This window comes from Globicephala melas, chromosome 15 (genome assembly GCF_963455315.2).
Source record: "Globicephala melas chromosome 15, mGloMel1.2, whole genome shotgun sequence".
Classification (NCBI taxonomy): Eukaryota; Metazoa; Chordata; class Mammalia; order Artiodactyla; family Delphinidae; genus Globicephala; species Globicephala melas.
Genome location: NC_083328.1, coordinates 44,495,683 through 44,514,172, shown reverse-complemented (window position 1 = coordinate 44,514,172; position 18,490 = coordinate 44,495,683). Strand labels below are relative to the sequence as shown.

Here is an 18,490-nt window from a genome sequence, read left to right as displayed (position 1 = left end):
CACAACTGCACTCAAAAGCAAGTCTTCCTGCAGCAATTTAAAAAAAAAACAAAAAAAACCGTCATTTTTTTTCACGCTAAACTATGATATCTAATTAGTACAATAATAATTTTCCCCCTTATCGGGATAATTGCATCTTTAAATATACTTTTCAGACTGGAGAGCTCGGTTGTGAAGGCATATTCTCGAAGGTTGAATGCAAGCATGTCTTCTTACCCATTCATTTGTGACTTCATTCATAGCTATAAGGGCATCTTCTACTACAGGAATGCTAAATTATACATTATGTATGTTTCCAAGAACGTTAGATAAATTTTTAAACAGACCAGTAAGAACGATCATGTCACAAACTCAAACTGAGCTACAGGGTAGATTCCATAACTTCATTTAATATTGATAGCAGCTCAATTTAAGTCTTGAAAAAACAAATACCTTTAATAAATCTGGAGTGAATGATTACATATTTTGATATAACTATCATACAGGAGTGTGTACATATATAAATCTATAGGCAGAATTATATACATTTCAATATATACCACATATATATTTTTTCTTCTCACATTTTTCTCTTTAGTAAAACAAAGCAGTTTTACTGTACATAGATGTGTGATGCTACATTAAGTCCTGAGTGATTTAAGGGATCGTTAATAAACTACAGTAAATTCTAGTCTTTCAGCTAAAGATCCAGTAGATTCAGTAACAAAAATGTGAACAAAATGTTTAAAAATATGCATTCAGCGAGGCGCTCGTTTTGTGCTTAGCGGAGAAAGCTTGAGAGTGCACGGCCGCCATTTGGGGAAAACTTCTTGAATATTCAAGATTTAACAAATATCCTATTTGAATGGATTTATAGAAGTTGATGTCACCTACATCCAATGCGTCAAGCATGGAAGACTCCAGTCATGACTGGACCGAAAATCCCTTTTGCAGAATATGAAATTCTGTGTAAACATCAGTGCTTAGGGATTATATAAAAAGTTCAGACTCAAATGGGGAAAAAGCAAAATACAATGAAATAACTTAAAATGCTTTTCTTGGGAGCCAGCCACATGGAAGGAATATAAAAAAATAAGAGTGTATTTTGGAGAAAGAGGAAACCAGATGAAAGTCATTAGGGAGGTGTGGTCAGCCACCCACCTCGGGAAGCCCCAGGCTGGTTGGCCCCGGGGGCCCAGGGTGATGGAGCCATGGGGACGGATTCTGCACACAACAGGGAGAAGGCCACATGCACCCGCGAGGGGCAGGGACAGCCGCCGTCAAGGTCACCGTCAGCCAGCCCGGCCCCCCAGCCCCACGCTCCGCTCAGGCACTAGGAGGAAGCGGTGAGGGGTCCAGGCCCCCGGCTGGGGGGCCGCTCGGACGAGAAGGCACTGCGTGGCGTGGCCCCATCACCGGCCCTACCCCGTCCCGTGGCTGCTGTAGTCGAAGACGCCCTTCTTGAAGAACGGCGAGAACTCGCAGACGGTGTGTTTCGACAGTGTCAGCCCCACCTTGTCGATGTGCAGCGGGGACGTCGCTGACTGGAGCATCACGCTGAAAAAGTCCCTGAGGTACCTCTGGGGAAGAGACAAGAGGCAAAAACACGGTCAAGACACTGTGGGGCGGGGGGAGGAACGTCCCGTGGAGCGTGGAGGAGCTGCCACTGTCATTAGAAACAGCGCAGGGACCCTCCGCCGCCGCCTTTGCCCCATCAGACCCACCTGGGGAGCAGCCATGGTGCCCGGCGTGCAGGTGACGCTTCCTGGCTCCTAGGACACGGCTTGGACCTGTCTGCACACAACGCCCAGAGGGATGCTGGGCAATGGCGGCTGGGCTTGGGGTCTGCGTTCCAGCAACAGTGTTGCTAGTTAATAAAGTCATCCCCCCCCCCAAATCACTCATTAAAAGGCAACTAGGAGGAGAACAAAAAGGCTAGCGGTCTGCACGATGCTAAACGAGCATTTTTAAAGGGCACAGGCTTTTTCTGCTTTGGATCCTTCTCGTAACCAAAGGAAAAGCAATACTGGGGACGAGAGGGTCTGTAGCAAGCACCCTTTACAAATCCTATGATCACCAGTAACAGGAAGCTGTTGCTAAGATTAATTGCTCTGAACCCCGTGTTCGCCCCTCCCCCCTGCACACGTCTGTCACAGCATCGGCCGCCTCTTCTGGCATCAAACAGGCAAAGCACGTCTGAGACCAGGACCCAAGATGCTGGGGCTGAAATCAGACATGGGTGCCAGCAGGATGTGTTAAAGGAAAAGAGGACACAGAAATAGTTCACATATTTCAGGTCAGGCAAACGTTTTCTATAACAGAAAATACGGATGGGAGCAGTTTTAGGCCTGAATCTTTATTACTGTCTCAGTTGGTTTAAAAAGTATAAATCCTGTCACAAATTAAACATAGTAATTAGGGACTCTGAGTAACAAAAAAACTTGTCTATGAAACATGGCCTAGAACAGTGGTCCCCAAGCCAGGGTATCTGCCCCATAGACATTTCTGATTGCCACAAGGCGGGGCAGTGTACCTAGCGGGTGGAGGCCGGGGATGCAGCTAACATCCTACAATGCCCAGTACAGCCTCTGTGCAGAGAATTATTTGGTTCCAAATGTCACTAGTGCCACAGATGAGAAACCTTGGCCTGGGGGAAGTCGAATTCAGCTACCTGAACGAACTGCCAACCTCAAATTTACCTGTGAAAGAAGACATTCTGCTTAAGGAAAATGTTAGCTACTTTCTTAAAAACAGTAACAAGGATTACTAATGATTAACATTTGTATAGCAATTTACAGATTCTAAAAATCTTCAAACTACTAATTTTTTATGCTTTACGGATGTATAACTGATGCCCAATAACTGCATATCCTTCAAAGGTACTCATCAACTGAGGAGTGCTGACACACGTAGATGCCTGTGAAACTTCACCAAAGCAAGGTGACAAACATTTGTACCACACCCAGAAGTTTCCAAAGTCACCTAATTTTACCTTATCTTCATAAGATAAAATACCTTCATATTCTTCATAAGTTATCGTCATACTCTGCCTAGAATTAGCTCTTTTTATTATTTTTATTATTATTTTATTACTGTAACACCCATTATCCGGGGAGCAAGGCTAGTAACCAAGAGAGAAGACTTGAAAACAAGGGTTTTTAACTCAGACTCTTTTTCCTTTGTTCAATATTCCTAACTTCCTGGTCTCATGGTAATTGCTCAAGAAGGGCTCTTGAAAGAGAGATCAGGTAGAGGTAAGAAGGTGCCAAAACCAATTGCTAGAAGATGAAGACCTCGCTCCAGTACTTATTTGCATCAGAGAAGCAAAAGGGAACCTGCCTTGACTTTTCTGTGAGGGAGGAAAGCTGAGAACATTGACCTGGAAGGACCCGAGGTCCAGCACACACAGTTACTAGGAAATATCGACCAAACCCGACCAGCCAGCGCTCACGATGAAATGCATGTGTGCAGCTAACTGTGCAAGATGGAGAGAGAGGTGATCTGGCACAAGGACAGGGAGCGAGCTCACTGCTGCGTGTGAGCTACACCCCTCCGTGGTGAGAAGCGGGAGCACAATCGTCATCTCAGCAGCTCCTGTGCAGCCCGTGTCCCCACGGCTGCGCTCAAGTGCAGACTAAAGCGCAAGACAAGCTTGCCTTCCAGATGAATTCTAACCGGATGGAAGGTGTTTAAATCCGGCAACCGATGTTGTATCAACATCTGTCGTCATTAGTTCATGAAGCAGGGGCCCTTTGAAGGGCCAGTAAAGCCTGAAGGGATAATGAAAAGAGAAGTGAAAATAAAAACTAGAAAAAAAGGCAAAAAGAACGTACTGGAGACCCCCTTCCCTGCCCGGGCAGCACCATAAAGAGAGAGCAGGGAAGTAGCTGCAGGTGATGGCTTTTCTCAAAATGAACGCATCAGTACACCTCGATGAAACCACCAGATAGAAGGATCTGATCCAACTGATTTTAAGCATCACGGAAGAGCTTTTTCCTTGCAAGACAAATCTCCACTCAGCAGAACAGGGCAGCCTTGGCTCCCTTTACCTAGACTGCTCCCTTGGTCAAAGACATGCTGCGATTAGGAAGTGATCTTTGCGGTGACCTCGGGATGCTCTAAAATGTATGGGGTGAGTCTGTGTCCAGAGCCACAGGACACAGGTGGGCTGAGCAAATTCCTTCTGGTGAATGACAAACCCAAAGGGCTAGGGGTGGAGCCGGGGACACCAGACGGACCTAAATTTCCAGAAGGTTCCTGAGGTCACAGACAGCATCTCACTCTTCTCTGTAATTCCCCGTCATCCCGGGCACACTGCCGAGCTGGGGAAAAGTGCTTACAAGCAACCTTGATGACTGATTTTGATGAGTTAATTTTTTAAAAATTGAAGTGTACAAAGAGAAAACAGCAACCATCATGAATGTACAGCCTAATGACTTTTCAAAAAGTGAACACGCTGGCGTGCTCAGCATTGGAATAAAAATATCACAACATTTTTGGAGCCCAGGCAGCCCTCTGCACACTCTTTCCCTTCAGGGTAACTGCCATCTTGGCTTCTGGCACCATCGATTAGTTCTGCCAGGTTTTGAACTTCATATTGATGGGATCCCACAGGGTGCACTCTTCTGTATCTGGTTTCCACTGCTTAACGTGATGTTTGAGAGATTTCGTGCACCTGGCTGGGTGAGCTGTGGTCTGTTCGTTTCAACTGCTGCCTAATATTCTGCGTGCCCATGCCCCCCCACTGCCTGGAACGGAGGGGTGTGCAGGGGTGATGAGTTGGATTCTTTTGTCTGCACTTCTTCAGTAATGAAATCTACTTCCATATAATGGTGTCCGGTGAGTCTAGTTTATTGCTATTCCTCCAATAAAGAAGTTTCCCCTTAGGGCTTCAGGCCTCGGTCCAAGACCAGCCACTGTACTAGAAGGCTGCTATTGCACGCAGTCAATATACATTATAAATATATGTAAAATACATACTTAAATACACACATTTGTATTAGTAATTTTTGCTGCCTGTGCCCCCAATGTTTTCCACAGCACCTGCGGCTGAAGGGAGAAAATTAAAGTGCTTCCTGTCAAAGCTCTCCCTCTACTGTTGATCCATAGACACTCTCGCCCTCCCTGGTGTGTGAAAACAAGTCCAGAAGCCGAGCTGCCTCCCCAGGGCAGTTCACTTTATAGGGGAGTATTACAAAAACTCAAGGACATCGGGAATTTCAATGGCTTATCAGGGTCAGAAGGGCAAAGCAGGAGAAGGATCTGTGAAATCCAATATCCAATTTGTTTCTTTCACTCAGCATCTTCTCCATTAAAATCAGAAAGAAAAGCAGGCAAATTTAAATCTCTGTAGCCATTAGGGACCACACAAGGCAGGCAACCCTTTCCCACCCTGGTGGTGGGGGGGTCACACCTGAGTCTCTGCTCTGAGAAATACCCTGGGTCAGGGCCGCTGAGAAGGTTCGGCAACATTCCAGCCCTGCCTCAGATACTTGGAGGACGAAAGTCAGAGGAAACCCAATCTTCTTTCAGGAAGATTGCAAACTGGGAAGTGGCAGGGCAAGAGGGGGTCTGGAGATGTCTCAGAGTGAGCAATTGAGGGAAAGGAAGGGACCAGGAAATGGAGTACAAAGACATGCAAGGGGCCGGCTGTTAGAGGGTGAGAGAGAATGGGATGGGATCCGGGGATGGGATCCGGGGATGGGGGGGGAGGGGCGGGGGGAGAGAAGATGAAGGGAGAGAAGGAAAACAGCACAACTATGCTGGAGACGGAGGCCCGTGAGTTGTTTTCCAAGTTGGCAAAAAAGGTTTAAGAATAACAGATATATTAGCCACCTATCTAGGCTTTTTACTTTTAGCCTCTTGGACCAGCAGTATAAAATATAAGGTCTTTGGGCTTCCCTGGTGGCACAGTGGTTGAGCATCCGCCTGCCGATGCAAGGGACACGGGTTCGTGCCCCGGTCCGGGAAGATCCCACATGCCGCGGAGCGGCTGGGCCCGTGAGCCATGGCCGCTGAGCCTGCGCATCCAGAGCCTGTGCTCCGCAATGGGAGAGGCCACAACAGTGAGAGGCCCGCGTACGGCAAAAAAAAAATAAAATAAAATATAAGGTCTTTTCTTATCAATGCTTTCAGAAAATCAAGTGTAGGTGGCTAATCTTTAAGGCATACTTCAGTACTGACGCTGAATACCTTGACTTCATAAACTCTCCTTCTTCTACAGGCTGTGGGCATGTTTTATTGTTTTTTTAAAGGCAATCTACACAGGGGCAGTGAGCGGGGTGGGGGGAGGCAGAAGTCACTGGGAGAGATGGGCCCCTGTGGGTCTGTTCCACACAATGTGAAACTGGCACGTGCTTTGTAAAATGCCCTCAGAACAAAAATTAAATCCTGCAGGGGACCATGAGCTTTCAAAGGGGAGGCCAAGAGAGACCAGCGGAAGGATGAGGGGTGCAATGATTGCCAGAGACACCCCCCACCAGGCTCCTGACGCCTTCTTTCCAAGGTAGTTGTTTATTTCCTTTAACTCTTACCTGTAACACCCCTCCGAGTATCTCCTTGGGACTGTCCCCCACATGCACACACCAAGCTGACCAGCTCCTTCCTCGCTCCTCTCATGGAGAGGCCATTCATCAAAGGCTTGCAATGTTCTAGGCACGCTGAGAGCTTTTAATGGTCTACCTCATTTAATTACCACAACAACTCTATGAGGTAGAGACTATTATCATCTCCATCTTCTCGATGCAAAAACTGAGGTCTGGGAGGCTTAAGTGATGTCCCAGAGGTCACAGAGCATGGAAGTGGGAGAGTCAGGACTCACACCCACATCTCCCAACTCCAGAGGCTGGTCTCAGTCACCAGACTGCCGTCCACAGCATCCACCAGCCCCTTCTTCTCTGGTTGACCCCCGTCTCCTGGCACTGTGCTCACTGGGCCAGGCCGATAGCGCTGGGCATCTCAGCTGCTTGGGCCAGATGCTGCCTTTCCCGACCTGACGGTGCTCTCATGGGGACAGGGACACGGGGTTGTCTAGAGTGAATGTTCCACACAAGCCTGGGGCAGAGACCTCTCTCCTGTGAGGCGTCTACGCTTCGACACGGAGTCCTACGCAGCTCTGCTCATGCTACCATATCTTCCTTACAGTGCTTTGCTGCGCACTGGCCATTTTTCGACTGCCCTTCCTCCGTTTCCCTTCCCAAACAGCATTCAGATTCCCTTCTGAAAAATACCCTCCCCTTCTTCAGGATTGGTTATCTGCCTGACTTACAGAAGAGGACTGGTGATTTTTTTCCCACTCACAGTCTGGGATGGGTACCTCATACCCAAACTGCTAATCAAGATACCACTCGGGGCCTGCTGGGACCAAAGGGTCCTCTGGGGCAAGCCTCTTCCAGACTGCAGAACTGGTGCTATAGAGCAACTAGAGTTTACCTAAGAAATTCAGGGCAGATGCAGAAGAGCTTCTGATCTGCCCATTCTGTCTGTGGTCTTTGTAAGGAGGTGGGCTTACAAAGTCATTTTCTACTGTTTGCCATAAAGTTAACTGACAGTCCCCTGGGGTGTTGGCAGGTACCCATCAGGAATCAGAGGAAGCCTTCCATGTACACCACATCCAACTCCTGGGGGGCCAGTCTGTTGTTGGATCAAGGCGTCTGCCCAGGGCACTTCTCTTAGGAAGAGGTCAATCCGAAGAGGTTTTCAGATGGGTCAGTGCATCCCAGAGGTCCGTTCCCACCCAAGCAGTCAGCTGGAAGCCTCCTGCCCCAAACCCAGATACACACAGGGGCCAATTTTTAAAATTCCAACACCATTTCAAAACACAACCACCAAACATTATTAATCTTTGAACCAAAACACAGACTAATATGGTCTGTTGGCTGTGTTAATGAGTTCTTAAAGGCAAAGCACACTCTCTACAGCAACACAGGGCAATTCAGCAAGAATTTAGTCAATTATTTTAGAGCTTTAGCCTGGCACTTCCATCGACACACTGCATTAAGGGGCAAAAGTGAAAAATATAATGTGTTGCTACGTGCTACTTCACTTTAGACATGCTTGACGAAGGTCATAATATTAACATGATTCACGTGTGACCTCCTATATGAAAGAAAGGAAAAGAACTTGAGTTTCTGGAATAACTTGCATAAAAGCTGGCCTTCCGGTAGCCTCTGCTGGGTTTTTCCTTTCAACTTGGGAACTTCTGGATAAAATGCTAGTCTGCTCATAGGGATGACCACGTGCTCTGCAGCCCGTCCAGGCAAAAACCTGGGAGCTCAGCAGGGCGTTAAACAGTGTGGCCGCTCCCATCTTGCAGCCATTCCCTTTCAAGTCTGGGATCTGGAAGGAAAGGAACGTTTGAGATCAGGGAAAGGAGGGAAGGTGTGTGGTACCCACGCTCAGCAAAGGATGTGAACAGGGAGAAAGGCCAGCGTGTGGAGGGCTCAGCCTGGGGAAAAGTAGGGCTCAAAGGAGATTATGACGGGCCTTGAACCTGGCTGTGGGTCTGCTGGTACTTGGTACTGATACAAAGTGCTTTTCCTGGCTCAGGAGCTCCTATGACCCCTGAGACACACTGGGGAAAAGGAAGACAGGTGTGTGGATCCTCTGTTTACAGATGAGAAGACTGAGATCTCAAGGGACTTAGCCATTCGACGACTGTAAGAAAGAGGCTGACAAAACGACTGGCTCTTCAAATTGGGAGAAAGTCCTCGAAATTCTTGAGGAAAATCCTTTAAGCCTGCAACGTAAGGTGTGAATGTAAATGTAAACGCAGTCCCTGTCTCTGGGGCTGTTCACACCCCTATCATGTAGGCTCTGAGAATCTACCTTCAATTTCAATCAACCACCACGTGCACCCGTGCGTGCGTGTGTGTGTGTGTGTGTGTGTGCGTGTGTGTGTGTGTGTAAGAGATGGGAATGAGAATAGGCCTCAGAAGCATTTGAAAGACCTTACCTTTTTATCTTTTGGCTTCCTTCTATTTTAATTAGCAGGGGGATAAAGTCATAACCATTTTACGTTATTAGAAAGTTTCCGTTTTAATAGGGCTCACGGCTGTAACTGTAACCTATTGTAACACCAGCAATATTTCACCCCAGCCATGCCATCCTAATGATTTTCCGGACATCTCATTGTTGTGGAGCTCTCTTCATTTTACAGAATTTTAACATCAATCCATAATTTAATTTAAAGCCATTGAAATTATTAAAATTGAAATGTTCTTTAAAAATGTAATAGGGCTTGAGCCACCTTTCCACTGTGACATATTAACAGGGAAGACAGTTCAATGGCATTCCTCATTTCCAGAAGTCATTAGCCATGGTGGCAGCTTAAAGACAACTGTCATTCCCATAAGACTTAGAGGTTTCATTTACCTTGCAGTACTTGGAGGCTTCATCATCGACTGGTGGGCTCTGAAGATGGATGCGGCCTGGAGGGAGGCACACTGGGATATTTCTAGACCCCAGAGAGGTCTGGTCACCATGGGCCAAGTGTTATGAATTGACCCAGGCAGGTCGATACTATTCACCCCGTTGAGTCTTCCCAGTTCTAAGCTCCCATACGTTCTAGTCTGAACACTTCTCTCTGAATATTTAGGAATCCTAAAATTTGTCTCCACTGGATCAGCTGATGGAGATGCTGGGTTCCTTTCCCAACACGCCCCCAAATGTCCTCACACTCTGATAAAATTGGGACAGTTTGATTCAGGCAGATCACTCATCCTCTGCACGGTTACTGCACACCTGCTCCCCACGAAGCAGCGTGTGGGTACTGGATGTCCAGTGCTGAATATGACAGGCCCGGAGCCTGCCCTTCCAGGGTGCCTGGGCTGCCCGTACCACATCCTCGTGGTTCAGAGTCATTCTTACTGGTGCTGTGCTTCCATCGTCTAAACCCTGCTTGTCCTTTAAGGGCTGAATCACGGATTATTCTCTGTTGACGCCTCTCTTCAGACCCCATTCATGAATCCAACAAATATTTATTGAGAGCTTTCCTCCTGTCAGCACTGCTGTGGATTCAGTAACGGACGAGCCTCATTTCCGTCCTGAGTAACGCGAAGGCCTTTCAGGGAGGTGGGCAGGAAAAGCAGGAATTAAAATGTGGCTCCTGGAAAATGGGAATGAGATGCTTTTGGAGCACTAGGAAAGGCAGCCAGCCTCTTCCTGGGAATTGGTGACATTTATGCCAAGGCCTGAGGGGTGGGAAAGAATCAAGCAGGGGAAGATGCTGAGGGAAGCCTGTTCCCGGCAGAGGGCAGAGCGTGTACAAAGCCTCATGGTGGGGCAGCAGAGCTTGGTGGGGCACGGCCAGTGGTCCAGCAGCACTGGACTGTGCCCTGTTCAGCATGGGGGACACACTTCTGGAAGGCTCTGCCCCCAGATCAGCTCTCAACCAGGTCTCAGACCGGGGGTCCAGCACTGTGCTCCGGTAGCCTCTCTTCTCTCTGATCCATGGAGTCCTGCCAGGCCTTCTGGGTGGAGCCTGTGACTTGTTTTAACCAAGAGAATGCACTGGAGGTAATGCCGAGAGTGAAGAGGTCACCTTGCCGGTTCCAGTACCCCAGCTGAGCCCAGTCCTTAGTGGAGCTGTAATCTGAATGCAGCCACACAAGTGGCCAGACCTGACAGAGACCCTTGGAAAAGATGAACCACCCAGCGGCTGGTTCCACCACCCTGCCCACGTTCCAGAACCACAGCATCATAAGCAGTAAAGTGGTAGTTTCTTTAAGGCACTAAGTTTTGGGGTCGTTTATTACTCGGTGATAGATTACCGAGATGCACGTATTTGGGAACAAGGTAAGAGATGAGGGAATAAATGACATTAGTCAAAGCAGAATAAAGTTTCTTTGGTTTCTGATTTATGCCTCATGCCAACCTCTTCCGACCTTTTCTGTATTTCTAATAATAATTCTGTCTGTGCGGGCATTTCTTTTCTGTCCTAGGTTTTACAGTAAATACTTGGAATAAGTAATCATTTGAAATATGGCATTTATTTCCTGATATTGTATAGAATTCTGAGTGCTCCCACTTGAAATTCATCAGGGTGAAAACGCTAGTCTGTGATTACAGAATCTGAACTATTCATTACAGCTATTCAGAGACTCTTCTTTATGAGTTTAATGACATAAGCATATTATATTGAATTATTATGGTACTGCATCAATTGGACTCATAAATTTAATATACTCAGTCTGGTTCACATATTCTAATAAAATCCAGCAAGCTTTAAAATTTTTATAAGGGATGTGCATTTCAAGTCCATGTAGTATTCAATCTTTACAGGTTGACGTTCTTGCTTGGGGTATTAAGCGGCTTCAACGATCCTGATGACCCCAGCCTGGCCAACCAGCAAGGTCAGGGTGAAACCCCACAAAAAAAACAGGCCACATCAGAAAGGCCAAGGTCTGCGTGGACTAAGAAGCTGGTTAAGCTTTGCTCCAGAGCACAAGTCACGAGCAGTCCCATCTTTTCGTCTCACAAAGGAGGAGAGAGGAGTTCAGTGTATGGGGTACCTGTGAGCTGGAAGTGACACCACTTGTCAGCTCTGAGGGGGTAGGAGGCGAAGAGCTTCCGGACTGTCTCACAGACCCCGCTGTCGACTTTGTTCGGTTAAAGCAAAATATGGGAGAATGCTGGGAGGAACCCAGTCCCCAGGGCTCACTCTGGTTCTTTGACTTTTGCTTACTGGATCTTCGTAAGAGATTGGTAACCGGCTAAACACAGATGCAGAGCAACTCAACACCCTCAGCACGGAGGGGAGGTTGGAAGACAGCCCTGGAGACACACCTCGGCCGTTGAGTCCACATGGCTGCTGCAGTCCAACTCTGCCCTGCAAGCCAGCTCCTTGGGCACTCAGTCATTCTGCAGCCACCACGCTGGGCGTGGGGACCTTACAGCACCGGGACAGAAAGTCCCCGAATGCCTCTGCACCTCTGCTTCCTCATCGGACTCTCTCTCTTTTTTTTTTTTTTTTGCGGTACGCGGGCCTCTCACTGTTGTGGCCTCTCCTGCTGCGGAGCAACAGGCTCCGGACGCGCAGGCTCAGCGGCCATGGCTCACCGGCCCAGCCTCTCCGCGGCATGTGGAATCCTCCCGGACTGGGGCACGAACCCGTGTCCCCTGCATCAGCAGGCAGACTCTCAACCACTGCGCCACCAGGGAAGCCCCCGGACTATCTTTTAAGGATCAGAATATTAAATGAGCTGCTGTCTGTCAAGTGCTTCGAGCAGGTCCCAATTCACAGTGAGTATTTATTAAGTCATTGACACTATTATCTACACAGCTTTGTCCTCTGGGAGTTCATGGGCAAATATGTTAATTTTCTCCTCTTTTGGATGTTTAGAAACACATGGGCTTAAAGCATGAGGTATTTGACTTTAATGTTTTCCCCTTCAAAGGAAAGTAGAGGACAGCAAGAATCTGGAATGTTTTTTCCAAAGTCACCTCATAGCAGATACTGGCAGACCCTTTATTTCAAGGGTTACTTTAAAGGAAGGAAGATTTAACATGTTTTTCAAAATGGAGAATCATATTAAAAATAAAAAATCTAACTATAGCAGGTAAGTTAACTATCCTCTGAAAGATCTTTTCTTAAGTAAATGCTTTGCTGGGGATTTTACATTTCAATTTTATAATTTAACATAAAAAATGACCTTATTTATCCCATAAATGGTTGGAAATAGCAATGATGTTTATTTATTTATGTGTAAGAATTTACTTTTTTTAAAATAATAAAGGTGTTCAAATAGCCCCTTGGAAACCTCTTGTCTACGGGTTACAGAGAGAATTCAGCTTAAGCCTTGACGAAGGCTAAACTTCTGTCTGATTATATTATTCACTGCTTTTTACTGAAAGCACAAAGCAAATCTGCAACACAGGTTCCTTAGCACCAATTTCAAAAATTAATCCTTTAAATATAGGAACATAAGAGGAAACTATTTCTAAGAGAATTATTCCCATTTCCATTGAAAATGTTATTAAATAAATGGTAAATTTTAGTTCTAGTGTAGTTTCAAATCCACTAGTCTTCTTTAAAAAAACACAAAGCATGACTCACCATTCATAAATCAGGATTCAGAGATTGAAGATACTCTGAAAACATGTGAAACCGAAAGCTACAAATCATAGATAAAAATCCATACATTTCCCTTGTAGATTCCAAGTATAAAAGACCTTCACCAGGAGTAGATTCTATGTCAAAAAAAAAAAAAAAATCACTTTCCCTGCTCATCCACAAGAAGCAACTCCTTAGCCTTTAAGTTTTATTATGAGACTGCATCAATTCAGTCACATGAAAGATCATTTTAAGATACACTTTGGATACTGAAATTCTGTAAACTGCCATCTGGGGGGAAAACAAAAACAGAAACAAACCAAAAACCCTATTCTTTTCTTTGTTTCTAAGTTCATGATTCCTCCCAGCACTATATAAACCTTCAAAGAGGTTCCTGACATTTGGAGAGAAAAGGACAGCTCCCAGTGACCAACATGACTGAGAGACGTTCAAATGAGAGTCTTGCTGTGTGTGGCACCTCCTGGCTCCAATGCACTTAAAGAACCAGGTCCCCAAACACTTGAGAATCAAGAAGCAGTTGCACACGAATTACTGGCATCCCAAAGTCTCCCTTCTAGTGGAACCCAGGAGCTGGATGCAGTGCGATGCTTCGGGAACCCGGAATGACGATCTCGTCCCTTTCCACCGGCCACGCCTGTGGGTGAGCAGAACGATCCTTCCCTTTCAAGTCTGACCCAAGGTCATCTGTGTATCGATGGCAAGTGCTCCTTGGCTGGCCTTGAACTGGGCCATCACTGAGTAACACTGAGACCCTGAATTCAGGGTAAGAGGGTAAGCTCCGGAGACTCTGGGGGGGGAAGACCCACTGCCCCTTTTTTGTTCTCTGGACCAGGGGTTCCTGATGATCCCTGTGGGACTATCTGCCTGGCAGGTTATCCTCCTGCCTCGGGAGTTACTCCTCAGGGTCCACCCGGCCCTACGCCCCGGGGAGAGCTGCGGTCACGCCCCGGGTGTGAAGAGGACCGTGGCCCCGAGTGGTGGGCCTGTGACCCTGCCCCACAGAGAGGATTAGCTGGGGGTTTGGATTATCTGCACCAATGATCACCTTCACAGGGGACAATGGCTGAGGCTGCACTAGGTCAGGGAAGGTGGAGGATGGGAGAAAAGCCAGATCAAAACTTCTCTAAATGGAACACCTCTGACTTTCAAAAAGGATAGATCTGTATTCTATATAGGGAAATGAAAACAAATCCCTTTACCAAACAGATATTATCTACAGAATGAAGCATCTAAGTTAAAAAATATAGACATTGAATCCGTGTACTTCCTGAAAGACAGTCTCCATTAGATGACTGACACCAAGATGGCCATTAGGTAATTAGATCTTGACAAAGGCATGAGTTTTCTTTCCTTAGGACCTTAGCTTGTAGCAAAATGTCATGGGTTTACGGTATCTTCTTCCTCTCAAACAAGGGATATTTACTTATTTACTATAGAGAACGACATCCAACACATCAACTTATGATTCAAAGTCAAACTTTGGAAACGTTTAAAACTGTCCTGGACAGCTCTTAAAACCTGAGAAGCTGCTGCAGAAGAGAAGTGAGGGATGCTGCCAACCAGGAGGATGATGACATGTGTTCTTCTGGACACTCGTGTCTGGCTGTGTGAAATGCCAAATGAACCCCAAGAGTTTGTAAGCATCAGTCTTTCAGTTGTCCAAACCTGTAACATCCATGACTGTTTTCAACTGCAGGGCTGGGCAGTAAAAGTTAAAAAGTACTGACAAAATGTGGGTGGAAAGATCTTACAGATCAAAAAGAAATCTCACCAGCGAGGGGATCCTGCAGAAAGCGATGGGGCCATTTAATCAAAGAATCGGTGGGCTAACGTGACATCTGCAGACTCTGCCACAAGAAAACTGCCTTTCCAAGTAAGGAAGGTCATTTCATAGGGACCGCGCTATTACCTGAATTATTATAGCCAGATTCTTGCAAATGAGACACTTCAAATAAATGCAATTTTTGTGAACTGGAAGATGCACTATAAATGGGAAAGGAAAGGGGAATCGCAATAACATGTACCGAGAAGAATAAATACCCCAGACTATGGAGATGGTGAGAGCAGACAGGGCCCCTCGCTGCCCACAGCACTCACTGCAGAGCCTCAAGTACGAGCCTTATGACCCACCAGCTTCCGCTGCCAGCTGGTTAAAAAAATCCATTGAGAAAAAGGCAATGGCTTCATTTACTGACATTTTCATCTTTGATTAGCAATTTTTTTTTCTTCTTGATTTCAATAACGGTTTCTTCATTTTACTTATAAATGAGACAGGTGATCTCAATTAGAAAACAGACTAGAGAAAGTTTTGTTTTTTTTCTGCTTGCCTGGAATGACTATTATATATGTAAATGTAAACACTTTGCAGTGAACTGCTGGGAATAAAAATAAAGCTATCTAAAAATGGATGGGAGTTTTACAAGGGCAAACAATAAAGATAAAAAGTCATATGGAATTGGAACAAACTGATGTTCTTCTCCATTTTTTCCCCCCAAATATTGTCTCTAAGGGCTGCAACAACGCTGCTTCATTACCACTATGAAATGTATGTGGAGTGTATAGAAGAGAAAAGGGAAAATTTTTTTCAAGGGAAAAAAATAGCTGGCGGAATTTAGAAATAAAGATGCAGTTTACGAAGGCAACAAAGGAGGGTGTGGAGGTTGGCTGGCACAGGCCACGATGAGCACCTTTCATCTAAGAAAAGCACGACTTACCTAGAAGACAAAGCTGAACGAATGGAGTGAAGGGAACTGAAGCATCTTCAGGAAAGCCTAACGCCAACTGGGAGGGGCTTCATAGAAGAGAAAAGATAATTCCCCAATGTTGATATAAACAGTGAGGAAAACTTGGTGGAGACAGGACAGAGACAGCAGTTCTCAAACAAAAGCGCAGGAAGAATTCTGATCGTGGCTTTCGGGCTGCTGCAGCAAAGAAAATGTATGAAGAGGAGCCAGCCTGACCTCAATGGAAATAAACAAAACTGACTATTTCCGGAAGCAAGAATTTAGGCCTTCAGCTTTATAGCAACACTAGAAGATACAAAAGTAACCAGCAGAACGTTAGTTAAAGCAAGGGAAGGCAGGGTGAGGTGGGACATGTAGCGCAATGCTTCTCAAACCACCTGCAGGGAAGGACTAGGTAAGGAGGGCGAAATGGAAAGCAGAGTAGAGGAAAATGAGAGGGGGACCAGGCCAGGAGGCTCAACACAGGCAAATGGGAATCCAGAAAGAAACGGAAAAACCTTAAAAGAGGAAATGATCACAAAAATCTCCCAGAGATGAAGGATGTGAGAGAGAGAGTCCACGCAGATAGAAGCCTGCAGAAGGAAGGGCGATCACCAAGCAGAAGAACCGTGAGCTCTCTGAACGCTGGGGACAGAGCGAGGGAGGGAGGGAGGGAGGGAGGGAGACAGACAGAATCACGTCACATCCAAAGGATCAGGAATCGAAATGGCTTTGAACCGCTTGACAGCAGCCGTGGAATCAGAAAACAAAGAAGCAACCCCTCTGAACTACAGAACGAAATGGTTTCCAACTAATATATTCTATCCAGCCAGGGGGCAGGTGAAGAAAGACCTCAACAGACATGTCTCTAGAAATGTACCTCCTACACGTCCGTTCTTATTTAGGAAACTACTAGGGATGTGCTCCATCAAAACGAGGGAGTAAGTCAAGAGGAAAACACGGAGCACAGGAAGCAGGGGAAACACCTGGAGAGACATCAAAGGAGGATGGAGAAGGGAGGTCCGGGTGGATGCGACCCCGGCTTACTCCAGCACATCCAGAACTGATTTAAAACAAAGTTTCAAAAACTATATATACACACACACAAAAGAGCAATAGGTTCTCTCTCTCTCTCTCACCCACATACACACACACAGCAAAATGGTCAGGAAGGATAGACACCCAACCCATAAGAGCAGTTTGAGATCCTCTGAGAGCAGAGACTGGGGTCACTTATTTGGGGGGGATCTTGGACACAGAAGCAAAGGGGTGGGAAAGTAAGAGAGAGAGAAAACAAGAAAAGCCACCGGTGCTGCCGAGCAGGTCACCACCGTGCATGACTGGGCCAGTCCTGCTGGGGACTCTGAGAAACATGGAGACTGTGCTTCGCAACGTCCCTGGAAAGGAGGGGAGGCCGGCAGGTGCAGCCACAGACTTGCAACCCTCCCTGTGCTCCCTCCAGAGCCTCACCTCCCTCCGGCCCCGGACTGGCATTGGCTTTGGAGGAGGCCGAGAGGGAAGAGCTGAGAGACCCCAGGGGATGCCACCAGCACAGGCTGGAACTGCCAGGCCGCGGCCAGTGTCACAGGGGGTCAGGGGCCAGGGAACAGCACACGGCATGTATCAGCTGTGGGACGGGCCTCGGGCTGGCGGTGATGGAGGGGACCCTGGCCATGGCTGTAAGGAGGGGGCCCAGTTCAGCGGCCCAGGCTACCCACGCTGGGAGCCAGGGATGCGCAGTCGGTCTCTGCTCTCGGCTCAGCTGCTTCTCCTCCCAAGCGCTCTCACTGTGTCTTTAGCGTATGGCTTTCTGATGCGGACTTTCTGATTACGCAGCAAGCTTACTCATTCTTTTCCTAAGGCTCAACAGGCATTTTTAAAGGACTTTAAATTCAAGTTTTATTGCAACCTTAGGCGATAACTCAGGCGAATGTGGCTCACGCACTGGGCCTAAGTGAATCTATCATCAAATGACTGCAGAGCACTCAGAAGACAGAGAGGCGCCCGTGAGCTCCCGACCCCACCACGGTCTCAGCTGACACCCACCAAGCGGGACTGTGGCATCTCGGCAGGAGAAGCCGGGACGGCTGCCAGGGCAGAGCCCCGGGCCTGGGCTGCTCTGCAGTCACTTCCAGGTGCTCCTGTGCTTTCTGTTTTTACAAGAGTGGACTCTTATTTTATTCTCTTACATAACTCTATCTATAGAATTATATCTATACACAATATTGAATTATATCAAAAACTGACATCTCTACACTTATTACTTATACAGTTATAACCTATGTTTATATTCACCTATATAACTATACTTATAACTGCCTGTAATTATATCCACGTAATACAATCTATAGTTAAATCTATATCTTATCAGATCATGCTTTACCCTATTTGTAATTAATAATTTATCATTGCACGTCTCCTCCTCACGTGACGACTAACACGATTGTGATGCACCTACAACAACACAACCAGGGGCCCTAAAGGACAATGGGTCCCAGGAAGGGACTAGAACCTCACGGGGACACCCCTTTATCTACACCCAGGGCAATGTGTGCACTGGGGGAAAAGAAAAAGCAGCTTCTGGCAGCAGCGAGAAAGTCTAAATGAACAAACACGAACACTGCTAGAAATTACTGATATAAACATGACACTATCGTACACATGACTCAAAAGAGTCACTAATTCCAAAACAATTTTAGTAACTTGGCGTCACCGG

At 46.7% G+C, this 18,490-nt stretch overlaps 1 protein-coding gene across 3 annotated transcripts in view; it reads right to left on the bottom strand.

Moving 5' to 3' along the window:
- Positions 1–408: 408 nt before the first annotated feature.
- KIF16B (kinesin family member 16B) overlaps positions 409–18,490 on the bottom strand; it is a 275,553-nt gene continuing 257,471 nt past the window's right edge. For all 3 annotated transcript variants that reach the window (XM_060285362.1, XM_060285363.1, XM_030872530.2), the window contains one exon: positions 409–1,559. In XM_060285362.1, coding sequence (XP_060141345.1) covers positions 1,401–1,559 — 159 coding nt within the window. In that variant the 3' untranslated portion in view covers positions 409–1,400. The remainder of the gene's footprint in view (positions 1,560–18,490) is intronic.